The sequence below is a fragment of the Caloenas nicobarica genome, chromosome 2, assembly GCF_036013445.1.
Source record: "Caloenas nicobarica isolate bCalNic1 chromosome 2, bCalNic1.hap1, whole genome shotgun sequence".
In the NCBI taxonomy this organism is placed as follows: Eukaryota; Metazoa; Chordata; class Aves; order Columbiformes; family Columbidae; genus Caloenas; species Caloenas nicobarica.
In genome coordinates, this window is record NC_088246.1 from 122,922,513 (window position 1) to 122,935,098 (window position 12,586).

Consider the following 12,586-nt stretch of genomic DNA (forward strand, 5'->3'; position numbering starts at 1 on the left):
AGAGAAAAAAAACCTAACCACACAACAAACCACAACAATCCCCCCACACACACACACCAGGATTTAAAAAAAAAAAGGCAGACTAAGTTGCCAGCACCTAAACAAGCCAGAAATACCACCCAGTTGAAAAGAGCTATTAAGGTTCACTTCAATGAAAACCTTTTCCCAAGTTTTTCAGTTGTCCTAAGCAACATAAGATTAAAAACTCCACATCTTCTGAAAGTCTGCAATGGTCTTGAGTGCTCCTCCAAACGAAAGAAGATAGAAGTCCCTCAAAGTTCCAACTCACCGCATTTCCTCACAGTGATGACACTTGAGCAGCACTGGTCAGCTTCGCCCGCCCACCCGCCCGGTAATTTTTGCTCTAATTGGTAACAAAGTACAGCTTCATCTAGAGGGAATTTCAACACAAGTGTGAGTCGCTAGTCAGTCACCACCCCTTGCTATTTCTTACCTCAAAATTGTCATTATTTATTTTGACATATAGTTGCTCTGTTAAGGGTGAAAACAATCTCAGTATTTAGAAAAAAAAAAAAAAAACCACGAAACTCTTCTTGAGTATATGGCTCAAGCATAGGTTCTGGGCTCTCCAGAAGAAACTAACTCTCCACATGAGTACTTCAAATGTTGTGCTGGGCCCAAAATGCCTTTGCTGTGTTATGAATAACATTGCATCTTCCAACCTCTGCAAAAATTGAAAATTTAGAAAGAAAGTGTATTACTGTATTTCTGAAATTCAAGAATAGCCTTTATTAAGAAATTACTGACCTAACTATGAACAAACTGGTATCTGAATTTCCAAATAACTGAAAAAAACTTGCACAGAAACACAAAGTCAAGCAAGCAGAAACCACCAAAAAAACCATTTTATTGCAACAATGTCCCCATCATAACTGAGATGGCAAAAATTAAGTTTTAATTCATTTTGCGTTTCTACCTTTTTATTTATGTAAATATAAATTCAAGAGTGTAAAATAAATCCACATATAAAACACAGAAGAAACATCCTCTTTCAGCAACTCAAAAAAACCCTTACATACTGAAAAATCATGACGAGTCATCCGCTGTCCATTTTTGCCAAGTATACAGGCATGAAAGAATGCAGAAATTTATTCTCCAAAAGCATCCTGTATAAAGTCCTCAAAGTATTTAAGTAACATTTAGTAATCTCATACTCTTGAGCTTATGGATGTAGATTCCAAGCAAAGGAGAGACAAAAACCATCTCAAACTTCAGATTACTTAAACTCCATCTAAAATAATCCATTTAAAACATGTTCAATTCTTAAAACTGAAGCATCACAATTGCTTTATTAGTATCATTATTTTGGAAAGCTATTTCTTATTAGTTTTTCCTGCTTTTAAAATAAAGTCAGAATATTTATTTCAAATAGTTTTGTCTACTTATACTGTAAATATATTGCGGAAAGTAACTCCACATGCTGGTACAACAGGCCTTCATGAAGTTCCACTTACACACTACTACAATGTACCTTAAAAAAACAGGGACTACAGCATGAAATGCATCATAAAGAGTCAGTGTCATGGGATTATGCATTATCTTCCTTCTCAGATGCAAAAAAACAGTTATATATTTTGAGGTCAATATTGGACTGTTAGGACCACATGAATATTGGCTGGTTATAAATACTTGGAGTAAGAACATTTACTGTTTTAAAAAGATATGATTATTTTGTTTTATTGTTATTACACAAAAAAATAATTACTAGTATTATAAAATGTATTTTGCAGGATATTTTAAGAGGAATGTTTTTCACTGGGTTCAACAGGCAGTTCCTATGATTGTGGTTTTTAATGCATATCATGCCAAGTTCTTAATAAACAGTGTTTTCCCTCATGGTTATAACTGCATGAAAAAATTAATCTGGTAAAGGCAAACAAAGTTGAAAATGAGTACTGCAAGTAACTTCACAACTAGAAGACGAAAAATTGTAGGACTTAAATCAGTACTATTGTGGATCCCCACAGTTGCACTGCTACTCTTAGATTTCCAAAAGATGGATATGATTTTATAAATATTTTTGTGCTAACAGCCATGCTCAGAAACAAAATATAGGCTAGCACAAGTCTGTCTTCTTCAAGATGCATGTTAAGTATAAAACTCGCTTACTAAAGTGCATTTGCTGAACAAATTCTAGCTTCTACTATTACAGCTATCCCAATAAGCAATACAAACTAAACTTTTGTTGAAATCCTCTCTCTACTTAAAAGCAGTAAATATAGATGACTGCAACCTAAATTACAACTTTGTATTACCAAACATTTTGACTCAATGCTGTGAGCTGTAGAAATAAACAAAGTGTCCTGTCCCAAACCTCCCACAAATGAGGACGTGCCTCTAGTTAGAAATACTGAAAGTGTAGAATGGAGTTAAATATAAGCAGAGCTGAAGTAAGCATTGCTTTGCTTCTTATTCAATGTGATGTTTCTTTAAGGCTCTGAGAGAAGCTGTTACTTTTCTCAAGATCTTTTGGCAAAAGATATAAATGCAGAAGTAGCAAGGTCATCTGACATTTTGGAACTTGTATTTTCTTATTTCACTAAAGCCAGCGCATTCAGTGTCTGAATATATTTATTGCACTTGTGTTGTTGGAATACATCTATACCAACATAAGGAATAATGATTGCAACAAAGCCATAGTAAAATAAACTTTAAAAGGGTCCGATTCTGACATTAGAGGATAAGTGTCTGCATGTTTAAAATGTTCCCCTAATAATAATAATAAATACAGACAAATTGCTCATCAAGTCAGATGCACATGTTTAACAATTATTTAGCATATATAAAATTTCACTCATCCTTTTATCAATACAAATCTGTTAGGGATCAAAAAAGACTTACCATGCAAAATACTGATTAGTGCTGCATAATGGAATATATATTTCTATCAGAGTTAAAACAGCATTTTCAAAAGTTAAAGAAAAATAGATTTTTAAAAAGGGATTCTACTGTTGAATGCAAGTCTTCCTTTGTAGCAAAGATAGAGACAAGTTACGATTTATCGCTGTACTTCAGTCTTGATGAAAGACTAATAATAATCTGTCCACCTACTTCTTAATAAATGCTACATATTCAAGAATAAAGGAACTATCAGTAGGCATTATTTCTACTTAAAACAAGTTATTTCTCTCTGTAATAGGTCAAGTATGCTTTTAAAGATTCAGGTAATGGTAGACTCATAATTTTCTCTCTCAACAAATTTCGAGGAGGCTCTTCTGGCTTCAAGGCCTCACTGTGATCTTTATCCTCCTCCTCTTTGTTATCGTCTTCCATTCTTTCATCTTCTTCACTATCTAGAGGCTGAGGAATGAGCTGATTACCAACAAACACATAGGTGTTAATCCTGCGTCTACGACATCTCCTGCGTTTTCGTTTTGGAGGAGCCTTCTGAGCGATACCCTTGGCTTTCATCTCCTCATTTATGAAGTTTCTAAGGGTGCGTCTGATATATATTCGAGCTAGGTCCTGGAGATTCCTAACAGCACATGGAGCTGAAATGAAAGAAAAGGAAGTTACAGTAAGTGAAATTTCCCTCTCTAGCAAAAAAAATTAGCTGCAAGGCAGTAAGACTAATGCTCAAGAACAACTAACATTTTAGTACACAACACAATATGCAAATGAAACAAGGGCAGATAGAATTTTTCCCTATTTCCTACTGAATCCAACTGATGAGGGAGGGCCATGTCAACTCCACTGCTGACCAACCGATGTAAGTTACCTGTGTCTTTGCAGCAGAAAATGAATCAAAATTACTCAAGTCCTGAAGAAAAAAAAAGTAAGTAACAAAAAGCCAAAAGCCACATATTTTCCAGTAACAGGCAGGTGATAACTAAGTATTGCTGTGCTGGTGGATGTCTGTCCTAGGTAAGCCACGGCTGGCTAATTCCAAGGAAAACAAAACCAAAGAAGCACACAAACCAAAACCGCAGCCCATTCCAACTTGCTCCCTACACAAAGTAGCATAATGTTAGTGGGGACTACAGCAAGGAAGAAGTTAGTGAAGAAATAATTTTGGTAATTATACTTCCAATATTGCATCATCAGCTTAAAAAAAGCTCAATATACTTCAAACAAAACCTATATTTCATACACCAACTTCAGCTGCATGCTAATTACTGTTATTTGAGACAGAAAGGGTGTTTATGACTGGTAATACTCGTTTCAGCTAATGACTATAAGAACAAATAAAACCACACACAACCTAAGCCACATTTGTTTAATATAAAACCAACCCAGAATTAAAGAACAAAACCCTATCTAACCATCCAAAACACATTTATCAGCCATGATTGCAGGTTATATGGCAGTAATAATAAATGCAAGCATAAGGTATATAAAGTTGAGGTAATGGACTAGCAAGCACTCATCCCATATGCAGAACTGTGTAAGAGAGACTTCACAAAATCAGAAGAAAAAAAAATTATTTCCTTCAGAAGAGGATGGAACAAAATTTTGAAACACTGTGTCCTGAAAAAGGTGTAAAAGCAGTAAGTTCTCAGCTTTCTTATCCTCTAAGGTAACGAAAAATGACCATATTATTTTTAGTGCGAGTTATGACTCATTATATGCTATTTGATTGTGAAGACAAGAGCATCTAAAAGGTTTAAAGACGAAGAAATGTTTCAAGGTCCAGATGGGAGATAGGTGCCAAGTTGTGTCCCTCAGGGGTCTGTACCAGGACCAGTACTGTTTAATATCTTCAAAGACACAGACAGTGGGATTGAGTGCACCCTGAGCAAGTCAAGCTGAGTGGTGCAGCTGACACACCTGAGGGATTGTGGCAGATTTGAGGGATTTTCTTGAAAAGAATGGACATTATATGGAACTGAACAGGCCTGCGAGACCTATGTGAACACAAGCAAAACAGTCTACGTGCCTTACGTGACTTCGAGCAGCCTTGAGCGAGAACAAGAGAAAGTGTGTCCGGTGAAGAAATCAAAAGTCAGCAAGTCAGCAATTTTGTAGTGAAGTAATGCTGAATGTTAGAGCTCGTGCTAACTGTTAAGATCCAATCCCTTGTTAGTTTGCAGCATGTGAACAGTAGCTATTAACCAATTACATGCAGCCTGTAAGCGCGTGGACAGAGCAAAAAGATATATAAGGAGTATTGTAACAAGTAATAAACGGCTTCAGCTGAATTCATATTAGATCACGTGGAGTCCTTGGAAAACGTCCTCGCAAGCGGTGACCCCGACGCGATCCGCAAGGAGAATTTACGGCAAGGGGATGACTCAGAGGGCAAGCCTCGGCTGGCAGACGCAACTGGACCATGACCGAAGATGCAGTCTGTGGGCTGCGTGAAAATAAAAAAGCCCAAACAGAGGATCTGACATTGTTGCGCAACGGAGACCCAAAGAAGAGGTCAGTAGCCGGGGGCGAGATGGGGCAGAATGTATCAAATGAAGAATGGGCGATTCTGCAGCTACTCTCGCGTATACTCTCTAGGAGAGGAGTGAAGTATGAGGAGAGTAACCTCAAAAGATTATTAATTTGGTGCCAGGACAACAGGTTTGGATAGAGACTTGGGAAAAGGTGGGAGGTGTTTTATAACATAGGAAAGCACTTGGAAATATGAGGAAGGAAGATCTTGTGAAATACTATAATCGGTGGTTGCTGTGTAAGTTAGATGAATGGGAAAAGTGGCCGGAGAATAGAACCTTGAGGTATAACATTTTGTTGCAAGTAGTGTTGTTTTTAAGGCGAGAAGAGCAGGACAGAGGTTTTGCAGGAGGAGTGGTTTGGGCTTCAACAGGCTGGGGAAGAATTGGCTGATGATGCACGGGTCATGGGGGGCTTACTCGAGTCTGCAAGATGCTTTCCTTATTAATCTGTTTTCTTTGTAGGTATCTGTTTAAGCATATTACAGTTTAATAAATCTTTGCCTGTTATATGATATAGTAAGTTCACAGAATCATGAGAATCCGTTGACTCAAAATATGTATTTTGTGATTATACAGAAGAACGTGAGTAATTCAGTTCTTTACTGCGTGAATGTATTGATAAGATTTCGTATGTAACAGCTGTTAGTTTTCTTTCTACCATGCTAGCTTTATTCCAACATCCGGACTTGTGCAAGTCTGTGATAGGCTGTGTCTCATCTCGGTGTACTGAATTTGGCTCTTTTGTATGCACGCCGGGTAAACAATCCTGTTTTGGGATAACAGTTGTAGCACCTCAGATGAGGCGCATACAAAAGCCTTGCCCAGTCCAGCTTGCTAGAGCAGCGGGGGGGCAGGTGCCAATTGGGCTCCAGCGCGCACTGACCTGTTTTGTCTGGGAGATCCAGTGGTACCTCTACCTGGCTGAGCAGCAAGCAGTCTAAAGGTGCAATGCTAAAATTGAGATATTGTCTTGAATAAGTGTAATTGTGACCCATTTGCGTATTTGAACTTAGCGTTTGGTTTGCATATCTGAGCTCGGTATTTTAATTTGCATATTTATATTTGGTACCAAAAGAATTTTGTTTGGGGAGATAATTACAAAATGGGAACCGGTTCCAATACTAAAGTACCACTTCACTTCCCCTTAGGATGCATCCTTACACATTAGAGTAACTTTTTGGGGAAATACTCTGATAAAAGAAAAATGTAGTTTGAATGTGGAATTCTGGGTTTTAGTGCTATATTGCAATTAATGTTGTTCTACAGAACTTTGGAAAAAATGAGATGAAGTATAGTACTATATGTAAAAAATAAAATAAAAAACCAAAACAACAAAAACAAAAAACCAAAAGCTGTTAAACTCTGATTCATGTTGAATTTATGTGCTAGTTAGAAGTATAGGAAATAAAAGGTTGTATTTAAAAGTTGCTAAAATATGAACTGATTCAGATTTAGGAGAATTAAATTAATGAAATAATGGTTAATTTGCTGTTTATTAACATCTTTAAGAAATTACAAAAAGTAAATGGGGCTAAAGAATGTAGCTATTGCTGAGCTAATTGGAATTGCACATAAAGTGTATTATGTTTGGAATGAAACGGGAATATTTAAAAATAAATCAATAAAATAGCAAAATATCCCAGGTCTGTGCCATACAGCTTGAACATAAATTTAAGGCCTGTGTCAAGCTGCAAGATAAACTCAGCTCATTGTAACTGAGAAGTTTTGCCAAGGCCAGGCAGCTCCCACTTAGCACCAGCAACTATGCCACTTGTGCGGCCTTGCCTGTATCTAAACTTCAGCAAGAAGATTCTAAAGCAGCAAAAGGGGGGATTCTCTCCCCACCCCCGACACTGCAGCGGTGGTGTAATACTGAACGAAGCAGTCTGAGGGTGAAATTTAAAGACATCTCCAGCAGATCCGTAGTTCTAATGAAACTGGGAAATTAAACCAAAAACTTTTTTGATAGACTTTTTCTGTGGTAACTAGTTGTAAGAGACTTCTTATTAAATTCACCGTGATAGTTTTTGAAATCGTGAGAAAGGCCATTTTTTGAAACCAATGGAATGCCAAATTTGGAACGAAGTTTTAAGAGATGAATTCTCGTATTTGCCAGAAAGCCCTATACCTCTTTTGGGTCAAGATTTGTTAAGTAAACTGTAAACTCAAATAATGTTTTCTGAGAATTCTGCTCAGTTGCATGTCCCATAAGATGATGTTTGGATGGTGCAGATCTGCTTGCTGCAAGCAAAAAATCTCCAAGGAAATTCTGGATGCTGTATTTCCACTAGTATCGGCAGCCGAAGTATCGGTAAAGCCAACGCTATACTGACAGAACTTAAACAGGACTTCAATCTGGTAAGGAAAAACAATATCCAATAAACATGAAAGCTAAAATGGAGTTAGAGACTTTGATGAACAAATTTTTGACAACCTTACAGGCTGACTGCATTCGACTGGACTTGCATATTTGTCTATTTACAGTTACAACACAAAAACAATCTGTGGCTATTGTAGGACAGTATGATGAGAACGCTAACAGACTGACATACTGATTGTTACTGATCAAAAAAATGCAGGGAATTAATTTAAGTCTTAATGGGCCATGATCCTTTTGTCATATATGTACCATTTGTGAAATCTAATTTTGATCTTTTTTTTTTATTTGCAATCTATGTCCCTTTAAATTACATTAGCTGATTTTCTTAATGGCATAGCTTTTGGCATGCCTAAATGTAAATTGATGTAGAATCTGCATGTCTCTGATGTCAAGCTACAGAACATACTTGTATTTGGTCTGATCCCACATCCTTGCACAGTTTTTGTAGATAGTTTAGGAAAGTCTCACAAAGCTGTAGTAGTTTAGCATGAAGATAACAACTGGCATCATTCTGTTAAAATTATTGAAGGTTCAACCCAATTAATAGAACTTGGTGCAGCTTTATATTTCTTAGGGCTTTTTAAGAAGGAACCTCTAAATTTGATTTATGATTCTGAGTACGTAGTCAGGACCATCCCCTCCACCTTTTCTGAAGAAATCTCGCAACAGTAGCTCTTTGAATTGTTTGTATCATTGCAAACTGCATTACAGCATTGCAGACACCCACTATCTGTTACTCATATATGCTCTCACACCTTGGAAAATGTCCTCGCAAGGGATGGGATGCCATCCAGAGGGACCTGGACAAGCTTGAGAAGTGGGCCCATGTGAACATCACTAAGTCCAACAAGGCCAAGTGCAAGATCTTGCACCTAGGTCAGGGCAACCCCCAATATCAATACAGGCTAGGGGATGAAGGGATGTAAGCAACCCTGTAGAGGAGGACTTGGGGGTACTGGTGGATGGAAAGCTGGATATGAGCCGACAACATGCACTTGCAGCCCACAAAGCCAACTGTATTCTGGGCTGCAAAAGCAACGGAACCAGCAGGTCAAGCAAGGTGATTCTGCCCCTCTACTCCACACTGGTGAGGCCCCACTTAGAGTATTACATCCAGCTCTGGAGGCCTCATTACATGAAAAACATGGACCTGTTGGAAAGGGTCCAGAGGGGCAACACAAATGATCGAAGGGATGGAACACCTCTCCGATGAGGAAAGGCTGATAAGAGTTGGGGTTGTTCATTCTGGAGAAGAGAAGGCTCCAGGGAGATCTTACTGCGGCCTTTCAGTACTTAAAGGGGGCTTATAAGAAAGATGGGGACAGACTTTTTAGCAGGGCCTGTTAGAATAGGACAATGGGTAATGCTTTTAAACTAAATGAGGGAAAATTCAAACTAGATATAAAGATGAAATTTTTTCACAAAGAGGGTGGTGAAACACTAGATGCCCCATCCCTGGAGACATTCAAGGCCAGGCTGGACGGGGCTCTGAGCAACCTCATCTAGTTGGAGATGTCCCTGCTCATTGCAGGGGAGTTGGACTATGTGACCTTTAAAGGTCCCTTCCAACCCAAACTATTCTATGATTCTAAGTTAATTTCAGGAAATACTTCTGAGGTCTCAAAAAGCAAGTGTTAATGCAATCCAAATGATTTCTACAAAGAACGGATTACATAAAGAAAAGGATCATCTAAATTTTGAACAAAAAAAGTAAAGAGAACTATAATAAGGAACTATCCTTGGCAAACTCATACACACTCTCATAATTAATAGCCAGATCAGTAGTTACAGGCAATGCCACCTGATAGGACATTCTGGAATCCTGAAGAGTTTATATTTGTTTCACAGTTAAAAAATGTTCAAGGAGGCAAAAAACATGTGAAGAGGACAGGGGGATTAGTTCCCATTGGTTATGTTAACAGAAAACAAACAACAACAACAAAAAAACAGAAAGAAAAGCTGTTTTCTTCTAGGCTCTTTGTTGTGTTTACTTAAGTTCCCACATGTTACTGAAGCTGTGTATTACTCTACTCCTAGCCCTGACTACTCTGACAGGAAACTTCAACTCTATACCTTTCTCTGCCACTTTTCTCTTTCCCCTTATCATATCATCTTGGCAACACATGTACATTCAGAGACTTTCCAAATACACTTAATAAACTAACTCAAAGCTAGAAAGCCAACCCCAATGACTACTTCAAAAAAACCTACGCATGTCTGTATCAGTTGCAGACAGACACAAACACACTCTGCTATTAACATCCTCCAGTACCACAGCTGCACTTTAGACTTGTTCCTTCCATTTCAGGGAGAAGAGAAAACATCTTTTTCTCTGGGAGTCCATCAGAAAGTTAGCATTCTTGACAGACCTAATATCACCTTGCTATTTTATCTATACCGTGCTAGAAAGAGATATGATGAACCTAAAAGAAAAGTGTGGAAAAAAAAAGCCAGAAACATCCTATCAATTTAATTCAAGATATTGACTGTTTAGCAACACAGAACACGTGCCAGGAGCAACATATTGGTGAGCTACTGCTTTGCGAAACTGTATGTTCCTGTTCTATCACATTATGTCTATATAGCATGGTCCTCCTACTTTCAGACTCCCATCAGCAGGAACTGTAACGACCCCTCAAGACAAGAGGAGTGAGCACAAATCACACTTACGCAGTCCCACGGTGTCATGTTTGCCATTGTCATTTCTGTTTGGTTGCACTAGTGGAGCAAATGAAACAGCAAGAATATTTTTACTTTCCCATGTGTTCTGTCCCGTTCTCAAGATTTGTGTTAGCTGCATAAAAACAAGAACAAAACAAACAAGCGGTTACAGTTTTGTCCTACTCAATACTATTCAGATTGGTGTTCAAACACACAGCTACTTTTGATTTGCTTCAAAATCAATTTATAAAGGCTTTTTAATGAATAGAAATAACTTTCCCCTTCCTTTAAATATTACTGGGTCACTAGAGAACTGAATACGGCTCTTCGGCAATGGGAAAAGATCCAACTGGAAAATTAAGGCACAAAGTAAGTTTTGCTTTTTCTCTTTTTTTTTCCAAAAGATCACAGAATACTTCAGATTGGAAGTAACCTCTGGAGTCCTGCATCCTTCTTGAAAAAGACCAACATCAAAGTTAAATCACGCTTTTACAATTAAGTTTAAAAAGATTACCTAGGACTGAGATTCCTCCAGCTGTCTAGGCAGCCTGCTGTAGTGTTCAACCACTCTTATTATAAAAAACTGTTTTCCCTATATGCAGGCAGAATGCCCACTTGCTGCCATTTGTAACTTTGAGTTTGCTGGGCATCTGCGAGAACTGGACTCTTGTCTACTAGGTAAATTGTCTACCGCTTTAGTAAGTCAAGTCAAGAATTATATGTTCCCTCAACTGTTTCTTTGCAGGCTAGATTAACCCAGACCTTTCAGCTGCTCCCTATACTTCACATGGTCTGGCCTCCTAAACATTTGTATATAATGTAGAGATGATCAGAGTTTTAGTTTTAATTTCAAGTCGTGACTACTTTTAAGATCGATTCCATCAATTTCAATTGACAGTATCTTAGTCCAATAAATACTGAAAAAAACTATTTATGGAACTAAATCATGCAGACTGTGTTTAAATCACTTTGGTATTTTGAAAAAGAAGATACATAATGTGGTAATTCTTTTTGGAAGATAAATTAACTAGCATGTTTATCAACAAGCATTCTAATAATTATCTGTATTTAGGAGGACATCAATTTAAATTATATAATCTTTCTCCATTTCCCTATTAATAAAACAGGGAGAATACTACTTACCTTCGTAAAGCCTTTTGAGATCTAAGGATGAAAAGTGATAAAAGTGCGAAGTATTATTAAAATAATACACCTATCTGAAAAATGTTTAACATGGAAAAGCAACACTAAAACCAGCTGGAAATAAGTTATATTTTTTCCATCAGTTTTTTCCTCCCTGTACAATGTCTCACTAATCACAACTATTTTATATTTCTCTGAAATAAGTTCTCTTGGTTCAGAGGGTGGTTTCTTTTTTTTGAAGTACCAACTGAAAACATCTGGCAGGCAGATTTCAAAGCAGTTCTGGGACTGGTATAATATACCAAAAATACTTTGAATAGAATTCTAGTTTTACTGAAGACACAGTTTTGCCACAGACTTTGCTGGAAGCAGGATATTGATGCCTTCCTAAAAGTTTAATGGAAAAAAGTTCAAGACTTCATTTAAAAAACTAATATGTGCTTAACTGCAGCAATACACTGAATCAAGACACCATTAATTGAACATTAACTTAAGTCAAATATACATTTAAATGCATTACTTAAATAATACATTTCTTATACAAAACGATAAAAAGGGGAAATTGTCACTAAGTCACCTGATCTTCTATAGGCATTACTAAAATGCCTCCAACTTTCAATAAAATTTTCATGTAGTTTTCATGGTCTTTCTGGACTCCAGCTCCACAGTAAATCCGGTCATATTGGTGACTGTCTGAGGCTATTTCCAAACAATTGCCAACCACAAAGGCAGGTTCACAGAACTCAAATCTAAGGAGAAGAGAAAAAAAAAAAAGGGACAAATTTCAAATCAGGATTTTTAAGAAAAACTAGTCTGGATAAAGACAGAAAAGTATTTTTCATATCTTCCCTTATAAAAAAAAGATTAGCATACGTACTTTAAAAGCCTGTATTATGGCAATAATATGAAAATAATCTTTTTCTTCCTGCCACATCAAGGACCAAAGAAAAATTCTTAAGCAGTGATAATTATGTATTATGCAAAACAGAAAAGCCCTCAA

The 12,586-nt window shown here is 37.2% G+C and overlaps 1 protein-coding gene across 9 annotated transcripts in view; it reads right to left on the reverse strand.

The window, feature by feature from the left end:
- Positions 1-726: 726 nt before the first annotated feature.
- Positions 727-12,586, reverse strand: part of PCMTD1 (protein-L-isoaspartate (D-aspartate) O-methyltransferase domain containing 1) — a 46,613-nt gene continuing 34,753 nt past the window's right edge. For all 9 annotated transcript variants that reach the window (XM_065629553.1, XM_065629554.1, XM_065629545.1 and 6 more), the window contains 3 exons: positions 12,164-12,335; positions 10,453-10,576; positions 727-3,512 (listed from right to left, as the gene is read on the reverse strand). In XM_065629553.1, coding sequence (XP_065485625.1) covers positions 3,142-3,512; positions 10,453-10,576; positions 12,164-12,217 — 549 coding nt within the window. In that variant the 5' untranslated portion in view covers positions 12,218-12,335 and the 3' untranslated portion in view covers positions 727-3,141. The remainder of the gene's footprint in view (positions 3,513-10,452; positions 10,577-12,163; positions 12,336-12,586) is intronic.